The sequence below is a fragment of the Erithacus rubecula genome (genome assembly GCF_903797595.1).
Source record: "Erithacus rubecula genome assembly, chromosome: 33".
Classification (NCBI taxonomy): domain Eukaryota; kingdom Metazoa; phylum Chordata; class Aves; order Passeriformes; family Muscicapidae; genus Erithacus; species Erithacus rubecula.
Window position 1 is genome coordinate 1,605,007 of NC_136683.1, and position 25,637 is coordinate 1,630,643.

The 25,637-nt window shown below is 58.0% G+C and overlaps 2 protein-coding genes across 3 annotated transcripts; one reads left to right on the forward strand and one right to left on the reverse strand.

Annotated features, from left to right (window-relative positions):
- The first annotated feature begins 1,513 nt into the window (after positions 1–1,513).
- PEAR1 (platelet endothelial aggregation receptor 1) lies at positions 1,514–12,593 on the forward strand. Its single transcript, XM_079329521.1, is given in 23 exon segments — positions 1,514–1,642; positions 3,147–3,239; positions 3,330–3,434; positions 4,234–4,334; positions 4,424–4,516; positions 5,631–5,877; positions 5,952–6,066; positions 6,145–6,281; positions 6,707–6,919; positions 7,964–8,138; positions 8,488–8,608; positions 8,680–8,843; positions 8,925–9,027; positions 9,107–9,253; positions 9,338–9,466; positions 9,968–10,096; positions 10,173–10,207; positions 10,209–10,389; positions 10,920–11,029; positions 11,105–11,216; positions 11,382–11,441; positions 11,972–12,160; positions 12,308–12,593. Coding segments are annotated over 22 exon segments (2,901 nt in total). The 5' UTR covers positions 1,514–1,642; position 3,147; the 3' UTR covers positions 12,451–12,593.
- Positions 12,594–16,375: 3,782 nt separating this feature from the next.
- LOC306813767 (E3 ubiquitin-protein ligase DCST1-like) lies at positions 16,376–24,052 on the reverse strand. Of its 2 annotated transcripts, none has more exons than XM_079329379.1 (16): positions 20,440–20,570; positions 20,232–20,357; positions 20,080–20,154; positions 19,871–19,999; positions 19,650–19,789; positions 19,378–19,555; positions 19,114–19,257; positions 18,884–19,005; positions 18,634–18,788; positions 18,374–18,473; positions 18,183–18,278; positions 17,982–18,108; positions 17,757–17,873; positions 17,523–17,665; positions 16,738–16,851; positions 16,376–16,661 (listed from the first exon to the last, which is right to left on the reverse strand). In XM_079329379.1, the coding sequence occupies exons 1-16, from the start codon at positions 20,540–20,542 to the stop codon at positions 16,410–16,412; spliced, it is 2,121 nt and encodes a 706-aa protein (XP_079185505.1). In that variant the 5' UTR covers positions 20,543–20,570; the 3' UTR covers positions 16,376–16,409. The 2 variants fall into 2 exon arrangements, 1 of the variants encoding a protein (XP_079185505.1); XR_013777028.1 differs by lacking the exons at positions 16,376–16,661; positions 16,738–16,851; positions 17,523–17,665; ... (9 more) ...; positions 19,871–19,999; positions 20,080–20,154 and adding exons at positions 20,664–20,856; positions 20,928–21,021; positions 21,097–21,212; ... (9 more) ...; positions 23,411–23,581; positions 23,662–24,052 and having other exon boundaries at positions 20,234–20,357; positions 20,440–20,578.
- Positions 24,053–25,637: the final 1,585 nt, after the last annotated feature.

Here is a 25,637-nt window from a genome sequence, read left to right on the forward strand (position 1 = left end):
GAGTCTCCCTGGGATGTGAAAATCGTTGTGAGTGATTAGAGCTGTTCCTGTAACGAGCAGAGCAATTAACGGCGCCTCGGGAGCCGCGGGGGCCGCTAATGTGTGCGGGGGGTGGGGGGCAGCTGGGCAAGGGGGTCCGCGGTGCTGAGCTGCTGGTCGGGGGTCCCGGGTTGAGGGGGACACGCGGTGACACGGGGTGTGAGAATACGGTCGGGAGTCCGTAATTGTGATGTATGGTCTGGATCCAGGGATGCAGAGGTGGTGGATGGATGAGAATTCGGGGATATGGGGGTGATGTGTGGTCAGAGATCCTGGGATGGAGGGGAACACATGGCCAGGGATCCTGCAGTGTAGGGCTGGGGTGTCTGGGATGAGGGGTGACTCATACCTGGGATATCCCCAGGATCCTGAGATGTGGGGGTCCTGTGTGCCCAGGATGTGGAGGGATGGATACCTGGGATTTGGGGATGCAGGAATGGTGAGTCCCTGGGATGCAGGGAGGATGTCTTTCTGTAATCCCAGGATGCAGGAACAATGCTGTGCCCGGGATTTTGGGCACCAGCAGCCCCAGTGCCAGCCCCTCATACACCATCCCAAAGGAGCCCTGTCCCAGCTCCTGGATCACTGGGATCTTCTCCCAGGACACCTCCCACTCATCAGGCATGTACACTGTGGGTGAGTGGGGATCACCCCAACCCCACCCCCATCCCCATCCCCATCCCCATCCCCATCCCATCCCCATCCTCATCCTCATCCTCATCCTCATCTCCATGTCATCACCATTCTAGTCCCTGTCCCCAACCCCATCTTCATCCCATTCCCATCCTCATCTTGATCTTCATCCCATTCTCATTCCTATCTCCATCCCTTCACCATCCTCCTCCCTGTCCTCATCCCCCATTCTATTCCTATTCCTATTCCTATTCCTATTCCTATTCCTATTCCTATTCCTATTCCTATTCCTATTCCTATTCCTATTCCTATTCCTATTCCTATTCCTATTCCTATCTCCATCCCCACCCTCATACTCATTCCCATCCCATCCCATCCCATTGATCCCATCCCATCCCATCCCATCCCATCCCATCCCATCCCATCCCATCCCACCCCACCGTGTTCCCTCCAGTGTGACCCAGCAAAGAAAGGTCTCAGTGTCCCTTTGGGGTGGCCCCACATTTCCCTGGTCCCACATCCCCTCACCACAGAGCTGCTGCCCCTTAGTCAGGGGGTCCCTTTGCTTTTCCCAGCCCTGTGGGACAATTCAGGTCAGGCTCTGCACCCACGGGTGCCACAGAACCCTCGGGGAGGGGACACCCTGCAGCACCAGGATGTCCCCACAGACCCCTCCCCATGCAGCCCTCTGTGCGAGCAGTGCTGCTGTGCCAAAACCAGCTGGTTTCTGGACAGAGGAGAAAGAAAAAAAGAAAAAAAAAAAAAAAAAAGAAAAGAAAAAAAAAAAAAAAAAAATAAAGGGTTTTTTTATTTTTTTCCCTTTTCCGTAGTTGACTCCACGTCCAAACTTCCTGAGAGCAGCTCCAGCCCTCCCTCCGCTTCCGACGGCCGCGCTGCGCCATCCCGGCCAGGCCAGCCCCGTGTCGGGGCCGCCGCGCCCTGACCCTGCCTGTCACCGCGGCCCCGCCAGGTGAGTGCCACTGTCCCCAGCCCGGGGGGACACCCCGGGGCCAGGGCTGCCTCGGACGGGTCACACCGTCCCCTGCTGGGGGATATCGGGTGGGCTTGGTGCAGGTTCCAAGGTGAGGGGACAGTTGGGCGGTGCTGTGACACCTCGCGGTGACCTCAATGCTGACCCTGACTCTGTCCCCGTCCCTTTCCCTGTCACTGCATTGCACCCGCGCCCCCCTCGCCCTCTCCCAACCCCATCCCTGCGGAGGAAACGCGTCAGACCCCGGGCTGCGGCAGGGGAAGCGCCGGGATAGAGATAGCGGCTGTGGGGCGGCCCCATCCCCGTGTCCCCAACAGGGAATCACCCTACACTCACCCCACAAACTCCTTTTAGCCCCATCACCAATGGGATGCTTCTCATCCCACCCGGGGGGCTCTTAGGGACACCGGCGGGGAGAGGAGCGCTGGGTTTTGGGGTTTCTCTTGTCATTGGGGGGGCTCTTTCAGCAGACGGGACATGCCGGCACGTTTTGATGACTTTTTGCTTTTCCTGCCAGCATCTCCCCGTGGTTCCTGTTTTTCCCGGCAATGCTGGATCCCCCCCCGCCCCGATCCCCCCATACTGATGAGGCTGCGGATGAGTGGGGCACAGGGGAGAGCTTGGGGTTCCCCTGGCTCTCCCCCTCTCCTCAGCAGTGTTCAAGGGAGGGAATTTTGGCAGCGGATGAACAATTAATTCCTCACTGCCGGGAGTTGAAGGGAAATGGGGGGAAACTTTCCCACTAACAGTTTTTCCACCCAAAACCGGATGCTCTGGCCCCAAAACGCAGCGCGGGCTCTGGTGAAGGGGGGAGGATGAACCCAGGGCGCTGCCGGGGCAGCACCTTTGGGGTGTCCTATGGCAGGAGCAGCAAGGAAACCCCGCTAAATCCAGCTGTGCTGACCAGGAAACCTCTGTTTCCTCCTTGGCACACGGCAGCTCTGCCCTCAAACACTCATCCCGGTAAACAGCACGCCCGGCACGGGGGGCTCTGGGGGGGTCGCCAGCCCTCCCAGCCTGGCCTCCGGCTGGCAGCGCTCCCAGAGCCGCCCCGGCAGAGCAGGACCCTCTGTGGGTTGAGCAAGAAGTTGATGGATCCAGGAAACACAAGTGGGAATAAACACAGGGCGGGTTGAAGCGGGGCCACGCGGCGCCGTGCCAGGGCTGGAGGAGCCGTGCCGAACCGCGCCCCGGCACCCTGGCACCCCGAGTTCCCTCCCTTTGGGATGGGGTCCGGCAGGACAGCTCGGGGTGATGCCCTGGATGTGCCCCCCGGGGTGTCTCAGGCTGCTGAGCGGCCGTGCCTCAGTTTCCCCTTGGCACAGGGCAGCGCTCGGGGAGCAGCGGGGCTGTTTCTGTGGATGAAGGAATGCAGAGCCAGCCCTGCAGGGAGGTGGGAGCTGGAGCCGGGGCCGGGGGCGGTGGGTGGGGAGCGGGAATGTGAGGGGGGCCCCGGGTGAAGCTGTGCTGTCTCTCCGTGCAGGATGCTGCTGCGGGCCGCGGTGCTGGCGGTGCACGCCGGGCTCCTGGCTGCCCTCCGCCCCGGAGACCCCAATGTCTGCAGCTACTGGGAGAGGTAGGGCTGGGGGGGACAGGGCAGGGGGATGGTGACAGTTGTGGGGTCTCCCGGGACCTGCAGTCACCCCACATTCCCCCCCACCCGCAGTTTCACGGCGCCGGTGAAGGAGTCCTACACCAAACCCCACGTCGTGTCCTCCAGCGAGCCCTGTCCTGACAGGCTGGGCCTCCCCCTGCCCTGCCCACAGCAGAGGTGGGACCACCCCCAACTGCCCAGAGCCCCTCGGGGACCACAGGGTGACCCCAGGGCCGTGGGGGGCTGGAGGGGGAATGTCCCACCCCAGAGTGTCCCGAAGGCTACGAGGGGCTGGAGGGGGAATGTCCCACCCCAGGGTGTCCCCAGGGATATTGGGGGCATGGAGGGACAGGCTGGAGGGGGAATGTCCCACCCCAGGGTGTCCCCAGGGATATTGGGGGCATGGAGGGACAGGCTGGAGGGGGAATGTCCCACCCCAGGGTGTCCCCAAGCTCATGGAAGGACTGTCCCACCCCAGGGTGTCCCCAAGGATATGAAGGGCTGGAGGGGGAATGTCCCATCCCAGAGTGTCCCCAAGGATATTGGGGGCATGGAGGGGGAATGTCCCACCCCAGGGTGTCCCCAAGCTCCTGGAGGGACAGTCCCACTCCAGGGTGTCCCCAGGGCCATGAAGGACTGGAGGGGGACTGTCCCACCCCAGGGTGTCCCCAAGGATATTGGGGACATGGAGGGAGAGGCTGGAGGGGGACTGTCCTACCCCAGGGTGATACAAGGACACTGAGGGGCCTGGAGGGGGGCTGTGCCCAGGGCTGGGGGAGGGACTGGAGGGGAATTGCCCCAAGGCCAGGGAGGGGCTGGAGCAGGGCTGTGCCAAGGGGCCATGAGGAGCTGGAGGGGGGTTATCCCAACACAGGCTGTCCCCAAGTCCCTGTGAGGACAGGAGCGGGGCTGTGCCGGTGCAGGGTGTCCCCGGGGCCGAGGAACAGCACAGTCACTGTCCCCTGCGGTGGCACAGGGTCGTGTACCGCACCGAGTACCGACAGGCTGTCCGCACCGACTACCGGCGGCGCTACCACTGCTGCCAGGGCTACTACGAGAGCCGCGACTCCTGTGTCCGTGAGTGGGGCTGGGGGGGATGCTGTGTGCCACCACGGGTGTCCCCAGAGCTCTCTGAGGACGCTCTGTGCCTGGCCGTGTCCCCACAGCTCACTGCAGCCAGGAGTGTGTCCACGGGCGCTGCGTGGCTCCCGAGCTGTGCCAGTGCGAGCCGGGCTGGCGTGGCCCCAGCTGCTCCAGCGGTGAGGGATGGGGGGAGCTGGGCACAGCTGGGGCCGGGCACCCCCTGCCAGGGGGGGAAAAGGGGCAGTGGGTTTGCCTGGAGAAGCCAGGATGGCACACCTGAGAGGTTAATGGGGTTGGGATGGAGTGGGAATGGAGGTGGGATGAAGATGGGGGTGAGCTGGGAATGGTGCTGGATGAGGAGAGAATGGGATATGTGTGGGGTGAGGGGAGCTGGGCACAGCTGGGGCCGGGCACCCCCTGCCAGGGGGGGAAAAGGGGCAGTGGGTTTGCCTGGAGAAGCCAGGATGGCACACCTGAGAGGTTAATGGGGTTGGGATGGAGTGGGAATGGAGGTGGGATGAAGATGGGGGTGGGCTGGGAATGGTGCTGGATGAGGAGAGAATGGGATATGCGTGGGGTGAGGGGAGCTGGGCACAGCTGGGGGCCGGGCACCCCCTGCCAGGGGGGGAAATGGGGCAGTGGGTTTGCCTGGAGAAGCCAGGGTGGCACACCTGAGAGGTTAATGGGGTTGGGATGGAGATAGGGTTGGGATGGGGATGGGATTGGGATGGGGTGTGCATGGAATGGAAATGGAGGTGGGATGAAAATGGGGGTGAGCTGGGAATGACATTGGATGGGGAGAGAATGGGATATGAACAGGATGAGGATGGAGAATGGGCTATCCATGGGATGGGGAAGTAGAATGGGATATGTATGGGATGGAAAATGGGATATGCATGGGATGGGGATGGAGAATGGGATATGGATGGGATGAAGAATGGGATATGCATGGGATGGGGATGGAGAATGGGATGGGTCAGGATGGGGATGGAGATTTAGACAGATATAAGATGGGGATGCAAAGGGGATGGGAGCAGGGATAGGATGAGGATGGGTGGATGAGAATGGGGTGGGGATAGAGATGGGATTGGAATGTGGATGAAGATAAGGAGGGGACATGGTGGGAATGAATTTGGGATGAGGATGGGGATGGGATTGGATGGGATGGGATGGGATGGGATGGGATGGGATGGGATGGGATGGGATGGGATGGGATGGGATGGGATGGGATGGGATGGGATGGGATGGGATGGGATGGAATTGGAGGTACCACTGCCCCCCCCCCTGCAGAGTGTGACGAGCATTCATGGGGACCAGACTGTGGACAGCGCTGCCAATGCCACCATGGGGCCCCTTGTGACCCCCTGACCGGGCTCTGCTCCTGTCCCCCTGGCTTCACCGACCCCCTGTGCCACCAGCCATGCCCACCTGGCACCTACGGGCAGGGCTGTCACCTGTCCTGCCCCTGCCACCACCAGGCTCCCTGCAACTCCTCCACTGGTGCCTGCCTCTGCCCAGAGGGGCTGAGCGGCCCCCTGTGAGTAAAGACCCCTCAGTCTGTGCCCTCCCCTCCTCTGCCAGCCCCTCTGCTCACCCCTCACCCCCCCACAGCTGCGAGGTGCCCTGCCCTGAGGGGATGTCCTGTGTCACCCCCTGTCCCTGCCAGAACGGAGGCATCTGCCACCCCTCCAGCAGCAGCACCTGCGTTTGCCCTCACGGATGGATGGTAGGTGGGCTGTGCCTCCCCTCTCCAAACCTGGGCTCTGCCTCAGCTCCCCCTGCTGACCCTGGTGTTCCTTTGCAGGGGGAGATCTGCTCCTTGCCGTGCCCCCCCGGGCGCTTTGGCCCCGGGTGCCAGGGCGAGTGTCGCTGTCACAACGGGGGCAGCTGTGACCCCCACGGGGGACAGTGCCAGTGTGCCCCTGGCTTCACTGGAGAGCAGTGAGGGGGGGACTGGGCATGGGGGAAGAGGGATGTGGGGATGGGGGGATGATTGGGACCTGGATTGTGGGGGATTGGAGATAGGAAGGGGTAATGGGGATACAGGGGATTGGAAGGCTAAAGGGATGGGGATACAGGGGGAGGGGACACTTGGGGACAGAGCACTTTGGAGTGGGGTTCTGGTAGCAGCTGGAGATGGAGGTTGGACAGGGAGGGGACATCCAGATGATAGGGGATGCATGGGGATGTGGCACACGGGGACAAGGCCACCACAACCAGCTCTTCATGCAAGCCAGACACCCCCCCCTCAGCTTCCCCAGTCTGGCATGCAATGAGCTGGGTGACCTCAGCTTGGGGCTGGGGGGATGCCAGGAGGCAGCTCAGCTTGTGGTGGAGCTGTGTCACCCCCTGTGCCCCTCCTGCAGGTGCCAGGAGCGGTGCCCAGTGGGGCGCTACGGGCAGGACTGCCAGGAGAGCTGTGACTGTGCCAATGGGGGGCAGTGCTTCCATGTGGATGGGGGCTGCCTGTGCGAGGCTGGGTTCCAGGGCAGCCACTGCGAGGAGAGGCACTGCCTGCCCGGCCTCTACGGCCTCCACTGCCAGAGCCGCTGCCTCTGCCACCCCCAGCACAGCCAGAGGTATGGAGACAGCCCAGCCCGGCATCCCCATCTCATCCTGGCACCCCAATTCCACCCCAACATCCCCATCCCATCCTGAAACCTCAATTCCACCCTGGCATCCCCATCCCATCCCATCCTGGCACCCCAATTCCACCCCAACATCCCCATCCCATCCTGGCACCCCAATTCCACCCCAACATCCCCATCCCATCCTGAAACCCCAATTCCAACCTGGCATCCCCATCCCATCCTGAAACACCAATTCCACTCTGGAACCCCAATTCCACCCTGGCACCCCCATCCCATCCTGGCACCCCAGTTCCACCCTAGCATCCCCATCCCATCCTGAAACCCCAATTCCACCCTGGCATCCCCATCCCATCCCACCCTGGCATCCCCAATTCCACCCCAACATCCCCATCCCATCCCACCCTGGCACCCCAATTCCACCCCAACATCCCCATCCCATCCCACCCTGGCACCACAATTCCACCCCAACATCCCCATCCCATCCCACCCTGGCACCCCAATTCCACCCCAACATCCCCATCCCATCCCACCCTGGCATCCCCAATTCCACCCCAACATCCCATCCCATCCCATCCCGGCACCCCAGTTCCACCCCAACATCCCCATCCCATCCCATCCCGGCACCCCAGTTCCACCCCAGGTCCTCCATCCCACCCTGGCATTCCCATCCCATCCTGCCACCCCAATTCCACCCCAACATCCCCATCCCCATCCCACCCCAGCATCCCCACCTTGGCACCCCAATTCCACCCCAGCATCCCCATCCCACCTCAGCTCCCCCAATTCCACCCCAGTTCCCCCATCCCACCCAGCTCCTCCCACCATCCTTGCCTTTTCCACCACACTCATCTTCTCCCATCATCCTCATCTCCCTCTGCACCAACCTCATCCTCCCCATCCCACCTCCCTGTCCCCCTGCACCCTCACCCACCTGGGCCAGGTGCTTTGTGCTCCCCTGTTTGCAAAGCCCCTTTCCCAGCACAGCCAGTGCCCCATACTGGGAGCACTGGGGTGCTGAGCGTGCACCCCCAGCTGTCACCCCATGCTTGGGGAGTGTGTTTGCCTCCCTGGCTGGGCTGGGCTGTACTGCAATGAGAGCTGCCCCCCTGGCTACTTCGGGCCTGGCTGCCTGCAGAGCTGCCTCTGCCTCCATGGGGGGGTCTGTGATGGGACCACTGGCCACTGCCACTGCCCCCCTGGCTACACGGTGAGGGGCTTGGGGACAGTGGAGGTTTGGGTGGTGCTGGAGGGATCATAGGGGCTTTGGATGGTTCTGGGGGGAATGGAGGTGTCTGGATGGTCTGGGGGAAACTTGGGAGTCTGGGCATCTTCAGGGATGGGTTGGGGGTCTGGTTATCTCTGGGGGTGGTTTCAGGTGTGGGCATCCTTAGGGGGCAACTTGGGGATCTGGACAACCCTTGGGGTTCCTATGGGAGAATGGGAGTTTTGGGGTTGTCCACTTTCCCTACAGCATCATGAGAAGGTGGGTGGTCCCCAGACACCTCAGCCTTGGGGAGGGGTCCTGTCTGTCCTGAATTCTTGGTCCCCACCCCCAGGATGAGCACTGCTCCTCCTTGTGTCCCCCCAACACCTTTGGGATGAACTGCTCGGGGCTCTGCTCCTGCCAGCACGCCCTCACCTGCTCCCCACTCGATGGCTCCTGCTTCTGCAAGGAAGGTGGGTGCACCCTGGGGTCTGGAGGGGTGTCCCTGTCCCCACACCCACCCCATTATCCCCTCATCCCACAGGCTGGCACGGATCTGACTGCTCAATGCCATGTCCTGCTGGTTCGTGGGGTCCCAGCTGCAACCGGAGCTGTGACTGTGCCAATGGAGCATCCTGTGACCCCCAGAGTGGGACTTGCCACTGCCCCCCGGGTTGGCAGGGCCCTCGCTGCCTGCAGCCCTGCCAGGTGAGTCCTCCAGGCTGTGCTGGTGCTGCTGGCACTGGGGTTTGGTGGCAGCACCCTGCCCTGACTGTCCCCATGCTGCAGAACGGGACGTTTGGGGCGGGCTGTGGGGAGCGCTGTGCCTGCGCCCACGCTGATGGCTGTGACCCAGTGACAGGAGAGTGCCACTGCCTGCCTGGCTGGACAGGTAAAGGGGACACCAGGCATTGGGGGGGGACCCCCACTGTGCCCTCAGCCATGGATTTCATCCCTCACCATCCCTGCAGGGCTGCAGTGCAAGCAGGGCTGTCCCCACGGCTCCTGGGGCCGGGGCTGCCTCATGTCCTGCTCCTGCCGCAACGGAGCCTCCTGCTCCCCCCAGGATGGATCCTGCACCTGCCCCCCGGGGTTCCGTGGCCCCACCTGCCAGCGCCGTGAGTGGACAATCCCCAAAAAAAAACTCCCAGCCTGATCCTTGAGCCCTGAGCTGAGGCCAGGCTCGTTGCTGTCCCCCCCAGCCTGTCCCGCTGGCCGCTATGGCAAACGCTGCTCCCTGAGCTGCTCCTGTGCCAATGGCTCCTCCTGCCACCCTACCAATGGCTCCTGCCTCTGCACCCCCGGATGGAGGGGTCCCCGCTGCTCCCAGCGTGAGTGGGGGGCAAGGTGGCCTCGATTCAGGTGGGGGATCTGGGGGGAGTGAGAGAGAGAACTGCCTGTGGCCACTTGGGTGACTCCTGTGAATTCTGACCTGTAGCCACAGAGGCACCTGTGGCTGATGGAACCATAGAAGCCCCTCTGGACCTTCATGGTTCTGGTTCTTGTGGCTGAATGGAGCCATAGAGACCTCTGTGGACCTCCATGGTCCCTGTGGCTCTCCATGGTCCTTGTGGCTGATGGAACCATTGAGACCTCTCTGGATCTCCATGGTTCTGGTCCTTGTGGCTGAATGGAGCCATAGAGACCCCTGTGGATCTCCATGGTCCCTGTGGCTCTCCATAGTCCCTGTGGATCCCCATGGTCCCTGTGGCTCCCCATGGTCCCTGTGGCTCCCCATGGTCCCTGTGGATCCCCATGGTCCCTGTGGCTCTCCATGGTCCCTGTGGCTGATGGAACCAGTATGCAGCTCAATGGCACCTCTGTGTCCCCAGCCTGCGCCCCCGGGACCTTTGGGCTCCAGTGTAAGCAGCTCTGCCACTGTCCCCACAACGCCACCTGCGACCCCACCAATGGCACATGTCCCTGTGCCCCAGGCACAGCCGGGCCCCGCTGTGAGGCTGGTGAGTGGGGGCACAGCAGGGGATCCCCGATTTTCCTCTCCCACCCTGGGGGCTGACACTCCTCCCCACCCCACAGGCAATCCTGATGTGCCCTACACCATCGAGCCAGCCCCCCCCTGCATCCTACAGCCCCCTGGGCATGGTGCTGAGCCTGGTGGCCCTGGTGGTGCTGCTGGTGGCTGTGGTGGTCACAGCCCTGTGCTACCACCAGTGGCAGAAGGGGAAGGAGCAGCAGCACCTGGCTGTGGCTTACAGAGCAGGACAGACAGACACCTCTGACTACATGGTGCCAGGTCAGCGTGGTGGAGATGGGATGTGCATGGGGTGGGGAATGGGATATGGATGGGATGGGATGGGGAATGGGATATGCATGGGGTGGAGAATGGGATATGTATGGGATGGAGAATGGGATATAAATGGGATGATGAATGGGATATGCATGGGATGGAGAATGGGATATGCATGGGGTGGAGAATGGGATATGCACGGGATGGAGAATGGGATATGCATGGGATGGGATGGAGAATGGGATATGCACGGGATGGAGAATGGGATATGGATAGGATGGGGATGGAGAATGGGATATGCATGGGGTGGAGAATGGGATATGCATGGGATGGAGAATGGGATATGCATGGGGTGGGGATGGAGAATGGGATATGCACAGGGTGGGATAGGGAATGGGATTGGGATGGAGAATGGGATATGCATGGCATGGGATGGTGAATGGGATATGCATGGGGTGGGGAATGGGATATGCATGGGGTGGGATGGCCCCAGCCCTGGTGGCCCTCCTGCAGCAGGCTGACTGCTGTCCCTGCAGATGTACCCCCGAGCCACCACGCACACTACTACTCCAACCCCAGCTACCACACCCTGTCCCAGTGCCCACTGCCAGCCCCTGGCCCCCAGGACAGAGCCAGCTCCCTCAAGGTATGGCACAGGACAGCACATGGGGACACCACTGCCACCACCTTTGAGGCCAACCCATCCCATTTTGGGCTCCAGGTGCCTGGCAGCCAGCTCTTCCCCAGCATGGAGAGACCTTACAGCCCTGAAGGCAATGCCACGCTGCCTTCTGACTGGAAACACCTTGGAGCATCAGCCCTGGGTCCCAGGGGTAAGGAGGGCTGCTCCAGTGTGGATCCAGAGTGGGGTGGGCACCTGAGTCCTTTCTCTGCTCAGGATCCTCTGGAAGGGGCTGGGATGGGGTGGGTGTGTGGAGAATTTTCATGCTGGGGGGGGAGATGAAGCAGAGGGGACCCCAGAGCTGCTCTCTTTACAGGCAGGCAGGTGGACAGGAGCTACACCTACAGCCATGGGCTGAGGAAGTGTGAGAGCAAAGGTAGGGGTGGGGTGGAGAGGAGAGGGAAGAGACAGGGATAGGATGGGGAAAGGATGGAGGTGGGGTGGGGAAGGGATAGGGATGGGGATGGGGATGGGGATGGGGATGGGGATGGAATGGGGATTGGGATGGGATGGGATGGGATGGGATGGGATGGGATGGGATGGGATGGGATGGGATGGGATGGGATGGGATGGGATGGGATGGATGGGATGGAGAAGAGATGGGATGGATGGGATGGGATGGGATGGGATGGGATGGGATGGGATGGGATGGGATGGGATGATGGGAATGGATGGGATGGGATGGGATGGGATGGGATGGAGAAGAGATGGGATGGAGAAGAGATGGGATGCAGAAGAGATGGGGCTGGGATGGGGAAGACGCAGGGGTGGTTTGGGGATGGGTTGGAACAGGACTGGATTAGGGTGGGGATGGGTCTGGGACTTGCTGAGACACAGCCAGGCACAACTGCTCCTTCTCCCCTGTGCTCCCTGCCATGGGGGGATCCCCAACTTCTCCTCCCCCAGAGCACCCCTGGGAGGGGCTGGGGGCCAGCAGCAGCTCCCTGGCCAGCGAGAACCCCTACGCCACCATCAAGGAGCTGCCCCCTGCCATCAGCAAGGCCCACGAGGGCAGCTACATGGAGATGAAATCCCCTGTCCAGAGGGAGATGTCCTACGCTGAAATCGGGCTCCTTGAGGAGCCACCACAAGAGGGTAGGGCTGGGGATCCCCTGGTGGCCCTGAGGACACAACCCCAGTGATGGGGAGTGTGGGGTGACAGCGTTGGAGGGAGGAACATGACTGGTGTGACATTGGTGATGGGGACTTCATAACACTTGCAGCATTCTCTTGTCCCCACAGAGAGTTGTCCTGAAGGCCCCCCTCACAGAGAGCCCCCCAGCCACTATGACTCCCCCAAGAACAGCCACATCCCCTGTCACTACGACGTGCCCCCTGCCCGTCACTACCCACCCTCCCCTCCACTGCGCAGGAAGGACCGCTGAGGGACAGCCAGGAGGGGACAGAGCATCCCTGCAGGGACTGCAGCACACCTGCTGTCCCTGAGCAGGGGTCTGCAGGTGGTGAATAAAGGGATTTTGGTGTGGAGTGTTGTGCTGGTTTGTAGGACAGGTGTCCGCCAATAAATGGGAAATTTCTCTTTGAAATGGAGAATGTAAAGCCCCTCCCTGCAAATTATTATAATTTTGAAATTAAGGGGGTCTCAGGCAAAGATATGGGAATTAGGAATAATAATTCTTTACCAGGAAAATTAAAATAGAAATACAGTATTACACAGAACAATTCCAAAACACTGCCAGAGTCAGAATCCAAGCTGACACCCATCAGTCAGTCAGGGTGGTGGCAGCAGTGCCATTCAATGGTGGCTGCATCCCCCTGCAGTGGCAGATGTGGTTCAGCTGGAGCAGTGCTCCTGGAGAAGGTGCAGTTTCCTCTGAAGATCCAGGGATGATGTGGAAAGGTCTGGTTTTCCTCTGGAATCCAGTGGAAAGAAGGTCCCTTGGTGTCCAAAATCTCAGTTTTTCTCTGGGTAGGAAAGGCTTGGTTCCTCCCCTGGCTGGAGCATCTCCCAGTGGGATGATGGAATTTTATCAGTCATGCACTGGGACTCACTGGCCATGAACAGGAGATATCTCCTGGAGGGAGGATGGGCTGTGGGAAGATAAAGATGATTGCCCCAGCTGGTTTAAAGCTGACCCATTAGCAGATAATATGTGCCAGGAGATAAAGATCACTGCCACACCCAGTTTTAAACAATGGCCCATTAACAGGAGATATCTCCCACAGTGATAAGAATTGCTGCCACACCCAGTTTTTAACAATGGTCCATTAACAGGTGATAGCTCCTGGATGAAGGGTGGGTCATGGGAAAGGTAAAGATGATTGCCCAGCTGGTTTAAAGCTGGCCCATTAACAGGAGATATCTCCCAGGGAGATCAGGGTCACTGCCCCAGCTGGTTTAACAGATGGTGACAGAATCCACATTTCTGGCCACATCAACCCAGCACAAGTGTGAATGTTGAGTCCCCACTGAGTGTCTGTGCCAGGGGAGCACAAGGCACTGGCACCATGGTGGGAGAAAGGGTCTCAACACACTGTGGGGTCACTGCTCCCTCCAGGATGTGAACCCAAAATCTTTTGGGTCCTACTCAAAGTGTGGCAGTGCCCCTTGTGCACATGCAGGACAGGGAAAGGCTGATGGAGTGTGGTCACCTGTGGGTCTGCATGAAACCAGGGAAGGGAGGAGCCCTGAAGTTCCCCAGGAGGAAGAAGGGGTCATCTGGGCTGCAGAAAGGCTGGGAGGGAGCAGAACCCCACAGAGATCTGCCAAAGGCTGATTGGGGTTTTTGGGAGGAGCAGGGGGCCAGGCAGAGCGTGGGGAGATCTGCAGCTGGCTCAGAATGTGGACATGGCATGAGATGAGCTTTAATGTCCCTTCCAACCCAAACCATCCTATGATTCTACCTTTGGAATGACTTTAGCCCTCAGGCTTGAAGCAGGTTTCTCTCCCAGAAGTGAAATAATGAGACACCAATGGGCTCTGGGAAATTCAACTTGGCAAGTACACGCTCTGAGTAACAGGATGTGCTCTTGGAGAATTAAACCTGTGGCTCAGCAGGCTGTGAAGATGACATTGCAGAATGCATCTGAGTTAGGCATGTTGTGATTAAAGGAGCAAGGGATATGTGGAATATTAAACTCCACCAATGCTCCACAGGGCTGCTACTTCCATCAAAGAAGCCAAGGTGAACAAAAGTGCAGAGCAAACATTGGGATTGTTCTGGAAATGGACTGGTTTGGTGGATGGAGTCCTGAACCATAACCTCTGGGGCTCACAGGGTGGGGGAATGGCTGATGCAAACAGGAGTGATGTCAGTTGGATTTATATTCCTAAGGATTTGCATTGCTGTTGGTCACTGTAAAATCCTTAATTTGCTCTCTTCTATCACATCTCTTCCTTGTTCACTACGTGGTAATCAGCCTGGAAAAATTCCCAGGAAGGAGATTTAACCATCTCAGAGCCACGGGGGGGTGGTGTTGTCCCAGAACAGGTTCTTTCACCCAGTGTTCCAGAGCCAAATCCACACACAGGGGTGAGGTAAATGTTATTTATTTACTGCTCTGCACAGAGCAGGGCTGGGCAACCTGGCTGGAGACTGAAAAGATTAAATGTGAGTGCCTCAAACACTGGGCAGCTGGGAAAGGCAGGAGGGGCTTTGCTGGGGCTGGGTCTGTCTCTGACCGAGGGCAAAGGGAGAGTTCATGGGTGTGGTGTGAAATCTCAGACCTGCCCGGTCACAGCCCGGTCTTAAAAGACTCAGTTTGGGAGAAAAGGGTGATCCCAGCACCAGAGCACAGCCAGGACCGAGGGAACACCACTGGATCCACGGATGGGCAGAATTTTCTTTTCTTTTCCCTTTCCTTTCCTTTCCTTTCCTTTCCTTTCCTTTCCTTTCCTTTCCTTTCCTTTCCTTTCCTTTCCTTTCCTTTCCTTTCCTTTCCTTTCCTTTCCTTTCCTTTCCTTTCCTTTCCTTTCCTTTCCTTTCTTTCCTTTCCTTTCCTTTCCTTTCCTTCCTTTCCTTTCCTTTCCTTTCCTTTCCCTCTCTCATTTCTCTCTCATTTCCTTTTTTTTTCCTTCTTCCTTGTCTCAGACCAAGCACACATTGCTTGAATATTGTTGTTTGCAAGTTCCACCCAGTGCCAAATCCAAGTCACTTCAGTTGTTGCCAATAACTACTGCTCTATTTGCAAAGACCTCTGGATAATCATTATTATCCCTCTCATTAGTGCACAGAGATTCAAAACAACCTCCTCCCTTTTCCCCTGGAGGGGAGTGGGGCGGGCAGGGACTGGCAGCACATGGGGAGGGACCATCCCTGTGCCCCAGGAGCAGAACAGGACCCAGGTGTGAAAGTCTGGCATATTAAAGGTCATTGACTCAAAATGGGTCTTTCCAAAAACAGCAGGTGCTTTGCTGAGGCTTGGCTTGCATCCTCCAGCTGAAGAGGGAGGAGGAGAGTTTTTGGAAACCTCTGAAGTGCTTAAGAACATCACCTGGGGCAGAGGGAGTGCCCACCCAACACCAGGGCATGACCAGCACAAACCAGCCTTTGTTACAGGTTGTTTTTGAGCCACATAAGAGAGCCATGAAAAGCAAATCCTGAGAGGTGGCTTAATTATTTTTTTTTATTGTGACACATTCCTTCCTTAAAAAAATGGTTCAGGGTAAAACTCCACAGTCTGCTGCCCCCAGGAGGAATCAGGACATTCACCTGTAACTTATGTCTTAGAAGAAGTTATAAACTTTGATAAAACTTTGATAAAGACCCCCAAAGTGCCCCCAGACTCATTGACAGCTGAGTGGGGAGGTCAGGGTGCCAAGCAATAGGATGAAAACTGATGCTTAGGAAGTTTTACCTGGACAGGAGGAAGAATTTCCTCCCTCTGCAGTGACTGAGCACTAGAACAGAGAATAACCCTCACTGGAGGTATTTCAGAATTGCATGGACTCAATCCTGTGCTCTGGGATGAGCCTTTTTAAGCAGGGAGCTATTGGGACACCAGGGATGAGAAGATGTGAGCAGAGGGGTTCCAGGAGCCCACCCAAGCATCTCCAGCCCCTCCACACCTTCAATATCCCTGTTCCCAGGCATGTGATGCCCCTATCTCCAAACCTGTCCCCACAGCCCCTCAACGCCCCCACCTCAATTTCTGTCACTCCCCCAGCCCTGGGAAGGAAGTGCCAGTAGGGCAGGGGCAGCTCCACATGCACTGGGAGCAGCCAGTGCTGCATGACAAAGACCTCAGTGGTGCTGCTGGGGGCAGGACCCTCATTTTCCATCTCAAACCCTCACCTCCATCCTCCAGTGAAGCAGAGACCCCCCCCCCCCCCTTGAAAGAAACACCAGCTCATTGGGCTGAAACATTTATTAACTAAATACCTTCAATCTGCATATCCCTCCTCCTCCTCATCCTCGCTGCTGTCCTGCACGAGGTCAGGATCTGCAGGGCTGCAGGAGAGGCAGCTGAACCCCATCTCCCTCCAGCACCACTCGCAGTACAAGGCCACACACTCAGGTTTGGGGCAGGGCTGGTGCTGGGGAGTCTCTCGTGCCCCACACAAGGTGCATCTCCGGCGCAAATAGCGGCGCAGCCAGGGCCAGCGCTGGCGACAGCGCAGCAGCAGCAACGTCCCCTGCAGCCAGAGCAGCTGTAGGGTCAAAAAAGAGCAGCCACCCCACCCAGCACCCCGTGTCCCTGTCCCCACTCACCAGCCCAGGTGGCTGTCGTGCTCGCCGGGCCAAGCGCCCGCGCTGCAGGTACAAGAAATTCTTCCGCTGCTGCAGAAGTTTGTTGTAGAGGAACAGCACTCGAGTCTTCTCCCTCTGTGCCAGCAAGGATTGTCAAGGATGGGTGGTTGAGGACTCAGCCCATTCAAAACCCAACCCAGAATTCAGATAGTGGAGTTCCCCTGGATTCCCTGGATGCCTCAACCCCCTCAGAGGCTCTGGCGTAGTGCCTGAGGAATGGATTTGAGCCCCTGGGAAAAATTGCTGCCATTGGAGTAATTACAAGTCACAAAAAATAAGTAGAGTGTAAATTAGATTGTTAGGAGATAGAAAAGTGAATTTTTAGAAATGTTTATATTAGGGGGTTTGAAGTTAATATGGAGGATTTTGGGTGTGGTATGTATTTTCTTTTTTTTTCTTTCATGCCATCCATGTTAAGTGCCAGGCTGGCATTATTGGATTGGTCTGAGACAGAGTTGGACAGTGTAATAAAATTGTCATGTATTGGAAAGTAATTGTAAATATTAGGTATGTAATTTATAGTATAAAAGATAAGTCCTGTCCCAAGGATAGGCAGTATGCCTCAGATCTCAAGATGTTAGTTAGAGAAAGAATAAGAAACAGTAAACAACCTTGAAAACATCAGATTACAGCCTCCTGAATCTTCTTTGGTAACGAGCTGGGAAAACCTGAACTTTAAACCATCTATATGTCCTGCTGTGAGGATCTCAGGCTCTGGAGACCCCACAGACAGTGACAGCGCTCACCTTGGGGAAGTAGAAGGAGGCAATGGCACGGCGCAGGCGGAACGGGTAGACCTGGACCACGCAGAGCAGCACCAGCGCCAACAGGGGCAGGAAGGTGTTCAGGTACTGCTGCCTTGTCATCCCCGTGGGCTGTGGCAGGCAGGCTGGGGGCACAGCACCCGTGTGAGCCCCCTGCAGCAAACCCTGGCCAGGTGTAGGGCTGAGGGGGGGCTCCTGTGCCTGGTAGAGCCGTACCGAGGTTGGAGGTCTGCACGTCGGTGTCGAAGGAGGTGTTGAGGGCGCCGATGGTGGAACGCAGGAGCTCTGCCATCAGGGATGTGCCCATCACGTTCACAGAGAAGTGGTGGCTGGCTGTGGGAGGATAGGGAGGCTGAGTAAAGGGTGGGAGGGTTGAGGTGGTCCCTGAGTTGCTGAGGGGCGTGGTAGGACCATAGGGATCCTCCAGGGCTGTGAGCTCACTTTGGTAGGAATACTCAATAAAGGAATGATGCTGGATGATGCTGAGAATGCTGAAGATGAAGTGGTCCAGGCCACAGATGAAGAGGAGGAAGAGCAGGAGCGGGATGCACTTGAGCAGCTCTATCACCTGCAGGGGGCAGGGGAGCTGTCACAGCCTGCTGTCCCCAGCTCTGACCCCCCTGATTATCCCCAGCCCCTCACCATGTGCCGCAGCTCAGGTCGCTGCACAGCTGGCTTGCATGGGAAGATGACAGACGAGGTCTCCTCCCGGAGCAGGGGCAGCAGTGTCTGCTTGTTCTGGGTGAGGAGCAGGGGGTGTCTCAGTGCAGACTCTGGGACACCCCACAGGGGGTGACAGGGCTGCTCTGCACCCCTTTCCCCCCCTGCCCAACCTGCTTTCTACGCCGGGCATCGATTTGGCGGAAATAGGTGGTGATGTAGCAGTTGTCAAAGCTGATTTTGTGACAGTATTTGTAAGTGTAGAGGAAAGCCCTGGTGAGAGAGGATAGGTTTGGGGTGAAGGAGGCACTGGGTGAATCCTCCCTTGTTTTCATATTCCCCCCTAGACTTGCTGCTAAAGAAATTCCCCACCCCTCTGTGCCCTACTGGCACAGGAGTCTCACCCCCACCCCCTGACCATCCCAAGGCTCACGAGATGAAGACGAAGAGGAAGGTGAAGGACAGCAGCAGGCGGAAGAAGGAGACAGCCAGGCCCAGACGGGCTTTTTCCCTCCTCAGCTGCGAGGTCACCTCCTCCTGCAGCTGCTGCGCTATCTCGGCGCCCACCAGCATCTCATGGTGCTCCTCCTATGGCAGAGAGGCCATGGGGCAGGGCAGGACCTGGTCCCCACCCTGGCCATGGGCACAGGGGACAGGCACCCACAGGATGCCCAGGCTCTCACCTGGTAGGCAATATCAGCATGGAATTCCTGGCTGAGGCTGTTGACGGAGCCGTTCACCCGGTCATACATGTGCCCAAAGTTCCCATCCACAGGGATCCTCCTCTCACACCATTTCCTCATGACTGCAGAGATGGAGCAGGGATGGTGGCAGCTGTGGCTGCCGTGCCAGGGGCTGCAGGAGCAGAACTGGATCTGCCCCTCCAAGGGAGCACAGGGTCAGGGTCACTTACGTTTGACTGAGTGGCAGAGGAACCCAAACTGCATGGGCAGGCAGACGAGGTGGTTGAGGAGGGGCACGGTCAGTCTTTTCATGCATTCCCCATACATCCTCTGGAAATGGCCTAGGCAGCGCTCCAGACCCTCCTCAATCACACCTGGGGGACAGGAGCCCTCAGCTGTCTGTCAGCTCCAGCCCCACTGGCCAAGCCCCCAACCCTCTGGGGACAGCACTGGGGCTGAGACAGCCCCCTCCAGCTTCTGTCTGCCACACTCACTTTGACAACGAAGTCTGGTCTTGGTCTCATAGATCTGCTGGGTGCTGGGGGCCCTCTGGCCAGGTGTGCTTGGGCGTTGTCTCAGGTCATAGCCCTCCTCGTTGGCCACCTGCTCATTCAGCTCCATGAAGGCACGTGAGACGTTCTGCATGTCCTCGTTGAGCGTCTCTGCACTTTTCTGCCAGGGCACGTGCACAGACACAGGCAGAGGCTTGGTCCTGCTTCCCCAGCCCCCCAGCACCCACCCTCCTCAGCCCCAGACTCCTCCTCACCACCAGCTCTTCCATGACGTGGCGCAGGGAGCCCGTAGATGCTTTCCAGAGATGTTTGGTGTGGTTGATCTGTAGCTCCACCACACAATCCATCGAGCGCTTTGTCTCCATCAGGTTGTACCAGAGGTTGGCCCCAGGCCCTGGGGGTAGCAGGGGTGGCTCAGAGCCTGCCAGCTCCCAGGACACCACTGGGGGACACAGGGATTTGGGGGGGACCCTACCGCTGTAGATGGCAGCGAAGACAAAGGAGACAACGTAGAGACGACCCTCCTTTCCCAGGAACTTGGGGACCATGAGCAGGTTGGCACAGCGAAAGTGGGGGGACATGGCCCAGCCCAAGGCAGTCACCCCTGTGCACAGCAGAGAGCTGACCCCATGATCCCACACAGAACCCCCTGGGGCTCCTGACAGTCCCCTGCCCCGTCCTCACCTGTCAGCCCCCAGGTAAGCTTCACCCTCTTTGTCTCTGACACATCCAGAGGCATGATGAGGAGGTGGCAGAGCCCTGCAACACCCAACAACGTGTCTTGAGCTTCCAGTGCCACCAGCCCCACGCTGTGCCAGGCACCAGCACACACTCACCTAGGCCAAGGAGCATCCCAAAGCCAGCACCCAGCAAGACTTTCCTCCAGCGATACTCGTCCGGCCGGCTCCAGAGGAACCGGCTGCACGGCTCAGGCAGCACCCAAAGGACCACTCGCTTCAGGACTGGGTGGGGAGGGAGGTGTCAGCCCCATTCCCACTGCCCACAGGCAGCCCTGGCTGGGAGGGGAGTGGGAGAGGAGCTCACTTGTGTTGGGGCGTTTCTGAGGACGGTAGGATTCTGCCCCAGAGCTGATGCTGGTGGGATGCTCCAATGAGGAGGGAACATGGCTGCGTGTCTGCAAGACCATCACCTCCTGCAGCTCTCTGTCCCTTCTCTCAGCTTGCTCTTTGTAGTCAAAGTCGTGTCTGGCAGGGGGGAGAAAAGTGTTGGGGAGCAGCACCCCCAGTGCTGGAAGGGAAGGAGGACACTGCCATGTCTCACCTGGAGAGTAACCCCTCACTCTCCTCCTCCAGCTGGTCTTGGAGATGGGTGGTCGTTCTGAAGGGGAGTCTCCAGCCCTTTATCATGTCCTTGATGCGCTGCAGTAGCTGCTGCCCTCGCTCCTGGCCACGCAGTGCCCGCACAGGACCCAGCTCCAGTGTCTCCTCATCACTGGAGTCCCTGCAGGGGCAGAGAGGGGTGAGCTGCAGCCCCCCACACCTGCTGCAGCCCCCCAGCACCCCTCTGCTCACTTCTCCTCATCCCCAGTGTCCGGGTAGCTCAGGGGGGCCGTGCAGACAGAGCAGATGTTGTTCAGGTTTCTGTAGCAGTCAATGCAATAAAACCCTGTGGGAAATGGGGCAGTCAAGGAGGACATGGAATTTTCTAGGGAGGGGGTCCCCAAGCTGTGGGGGCTCCTACCTTTGCAGCCAGATGTGATGCAGGATTTGAAATCCGGCTGCTCTGCCACCCCACAGATCAGGCAGTGTCTGCGCTCGATACCCAAGCGGCGAGCGAGGCGGACAAGGCGAGGGTACCTGCAAGCACAGAGCAGATAATCCATGGGGCAATGCCATCCCAGAGACCCCCAGGGATGATACTGCCCTTTTCCATCCTCTGCAAGAGCTTACCTGGAGATGAGGATAAGGAAGAGCCTGCTCTTCCCAGTATCAGCCAAGCGCTGTGTGCTGGTCTGGCGCAGGGCAAGTAACATCCATTCCCGCCGTGCCCGGATGATGTTGTGGAGGAAAACCAGGCGCTCCTGGCATGGGGGTGATGGGGTGAGAGCAGCTGGTGGCTGAGGGAGTGTAGAGGGACACACACACACACACTCAGGGGGCTTCTCACCTGCTCACGGGATGGGAAGTAGGCAGCACACACTGCCCTGCGCAGGCGTGCTATGTAGGAACCGAAAACACAGATGAAGAGCCAGACACCATACAGGATTCCTGGTGGGAAAAAATGAGTTATGTAAGGAGGGCACCCCCCCCTACACCTCCCACCCACCTGGGTAGTTGAGGGTGCAGCACCCCTGGTCTGCACACCTATGGTGATGTGGGTGGTGTGGTCGGGCTCCACGGGTTCGATGAGGCAAGCCTGGGACAGCACCGAGACCTTGCCCTCCTGCAGGGTGTTGAAGGCAGAGACCAGATCCTGGTAGATCTCACTGGTGTAACCCGTCCCGTTGACACTGATGGTCATTGTCGATGGCGCTGTGGGTGAGCAGCTCAGACCTGGGGCCATCACACAGCCCTGACCCCCACCCCAGCCTGCAGAACACCCAAAGGTGCTGCTCACCCCTGGCCACGATCTCTGCGCTCAGCTGGTGCCGGAAGAGGTCGAGTAGCCAGAAGATGCTGTAGTCAGCCAGCATGATGCTGAACCCCAGCATCACCTGGCGTAAGAACCGAAACAGCTGCAGCCCGTACTGCCTCCGCTCCCTCTTCGACAGCCACAGCGCACCTGGACGGGCCAGGTGAGCACCGTCAGGCCGTGTCAGGGGGCTCAGGTGTGGGTTTGGGGGATACCCTCGGGGATGAAGCTGACCTGGAGGGATGTAGCGACCCCTCTCCAGCGCCGACAGCGGCAGCACGGTGGGTTTGCCCTGCTCTGCACACCGCAGGTCCAGCTCCACGAAGCGCCGCGTGATGTAAATGTTGTCAAAGGTGTCGTCCCGCAAATAACGGCGCCGGTACCGGAATGCCCTGGGGAAACAGAGGGGAAGATGAGCACCTGCACTCCAGATCCCATCCCCACGGGTCACCAGAGCACTACTCACTGGTACCACAAGAAGAGGATGGCCAAGAAAGAGATGTAGGAGAAGAACTCCAGGAAGCGGTGGTAAGGCTCCATGTGCTGCTGCACAGCCTCCATTATGTCGGCAGACACCTCCCCCAGGCTCTTGCTGGCGTTGAGGTTGACACTGAAGTGATGTGAGACCGAGATGTTGAACTCAAACTCTGCACGGACACGGTTCAGGGCATCCGTGAGGGCTGCAGAGGTGACAAGAGGCGCTGTGCATTGTGGCAAGGACCAGAAGAGGAGCGCAGAGAAGGACCCCCAACCCCCTCCCATGGCACTGAGGTACTCACGGGCTGAGACATTAATCCGTATGAAGGTCTGGATGTACTGAGGGATGGTGCAGAACATGAAAGAAACTGCAGAGAAGGGGGAATCTCTGCTAAGGCTGGGCCCTCGTGATGGGGACACATCTGCCCCATCACCCCATTAACCCCCCGTGGCAGAGGGACGGGGACTCACGAGTATCAAGCACGTAGCACATGGACTTGAAGCTGAGGATAACATAACATAAGTAGAAGAAGAAGGGCAAATCTTTCTCACAGCTGTCCTTGGCCTTGTCTATGTAGCGAAAGCAGCTGCCCTGGGGTGAGCCCAGCTCGCGGTTACAAATATTCCCAGCCTTGGCCAGCCACAGCCAAACGTTGCGCAGGGCTCGGGCTGTGGGCAGAGAGTGAGCATTGGAGATGGGGATGGGCTGCAAGGAGGGTCTGGGGGGGACCCCTGGGGGACTCACCGACGTGTCTGGTAGAGTCCATGATGGAGCGGATGAACTTTCGGACACGGTCAGCCACCACCTTGGCGTTCTGGCCAATCTCCTTGATTTTCCTCTGCACATCTGCGGAGAGAGGGGATACCTGAGCGTACTCCAAAGGGTGAGGGTAGCTTGTGGCTACCCCAGAAGTGCTCCTCCACCTTCCCCCAGCGCCCTGCTCACTCAGCAGCGGCTCCTTGGCACGTTGCAGCCTCTCAGCCGTCTGGTTTTGAGCCAGCTCAGCCCCACACGACAGCGCCTTGGCGAGCTGGGAGACATTGTGCAGGAGATTGGCACCAGGGCCTTGCACGGTCAGGCACAGCGCCAGCATCATGACTATCATCTTCCCCTCCTCTGCAAAGACAAAACAGTGCTGGGGCTCAGCCAGGAGCCAGCACCCCCTGGCACCCCCATCTCCCAACACGGCTGCTCACTGGTGAAGAAATGCGGCAGCGCCAGCAGCACAACCATCCGTGTCTTCATGGAGAAAGCCATGCCCAGGCCCAGCACTGCACCCATGATGACAGTGACGCTCAGGCAGTACCAGACATCATGGCCTTGCACCAGCAGCACCAGAGCACCGTAAATACCGGCCAGAATCAGGCCCAGGGTGAGGCCGCCGAGGCTGCGAGCGAAATCCTGGGCGTTGCTGCAGCCCTCTGGCTGGCGCTTGGCCCTGCTCTTGTGCTGGCCCCTGCGAGCCTGCAGGGCTCTGCCCAGCCTTGAGAACAGCCCCATGTTGGGGTTCCTGCTGCTCCCTCCACCTTCCCCTCCGTGGGATAACAGCAGGAGTGAGCGGTTTCCAACGTGCTGCTCCCGCCGTTGGCGGTTTCCGTTGTTTCAGAACATTTCAGCGGTTTTAGTCGCACTCTTTTGCAGTGGGTGCTGCTCACCCCTTCCAAAAAGAGAAATTCTGTGTTGTTACCTGTCAGTAATTGGAGTTTTGATAAGCTTCAGCACCTGGAGAGAGAAGAAAATCGAGCCAATAGACCAGTATGGGATGCAGAGACCAGGGCCACACAACCATGAGATGGAGAGGAAAAAAAACAAGGCCAGCCACCAGCTGAAAGGGCAAAAGTGGGTAATTGCAGCATGACCACCAAGTCAAGAAACCCACTGACCCAAAAGGAGAAAACTGAGCATGCAGCCTAATTAGCATGAGAAGCTAATCATTTAACCATTCATTAATACCAATTAACGAGGAACTGTGTAACTTGCAGACCGTGAATGTTTAATACTTGCTTGCTAAAGTGTAGAAATAATGAACAGTTTGCCCATTGGGGGTTGCATTGGGGATTGACCCCTGGCACAGAGCTGAAAATAAATCAAATTCTTCAGGTCTGGATGGGATTGGCCTCTTGCACACCAGGGGAAGGAACCCATCTCAGGACATTTTGGTGACTCAGATGGGATGGTCATAAAACTTTGCTTGGATCATCTTCCTGCACCCAGGAATGGAGAATGGGATCGAGCAGAACTCCTGTGGTGTCTCAAGCATGGTGTGAAATGGGCTCCATGGGGTGCATCTGCCAGGGGCTTGAAAGGGGGTGTTGGAGTATGTAAAAAAGAACTCAGAGAGAGATCAGAATGCAGAAATCGAATTTAAAACTTTAGATAAATTAAAGTTTATCATACATAAAAATTTAAAACTTTTCATACATGAAATAGAGGTGTAAGCCTAAGTTTTAAGTAAGTTTAAGTAAAGAACAAAACCCTTAGAATCTAATAAAAAACAAGCTTCAATAAGAGGTCAAAACAATAGTCCTAGAATAATAAAAATACAGGTTACATCCTACAGATAGAACAGATAGATTATATGCAAAAGTTATGCATAAAGTTTCATATTTAGCACAGACTTTAACACTTTGGACTCTGTCTTTTTGTGCCTTTACAATTTACAGCAAATAACAACTGCTCTTTTGAAGACCTAAACCCATGACAATCTCGACAAGGGGATGGAAGTGGGGAGGGGTCTTCTGTGTGTGAATGGGTGAAAGTGGGGCTGTGTGGGGTCTGGGTAATGAGGGTAGGGGGTCTCTGCTGTCTGGGATGATGAAGATGGGAGTCTCTGCTGCATGAGGAGATAAAAGTGGGGGTGTCTGCAGTACGGGCTGGTGATGGTGGGGTGCCTCTGCTGGGATGTGGGGGTCTCTGCTGCCCTAGGGGATGGGGTTCTGGTGAAGGTGGAGGTCTTCAGTGTACAGAATAATGAAGAAGGGGTCTCCAGAGCATGAGACGGTGAAGGTGGGTGCCTCAGCTCTCCTGGGAGGTGAAGGTGGGGGTCTCCACCCTAAGGGGCGATGAGGGCAGGGGTCTCGAGATGGGCACCAGCACCACCACCGGGCTCTCACCGCGGTACCCCGGCCAAAACCATCCCCTCTCGGCACACAGAGAGCCGCCCCCGCCCCGC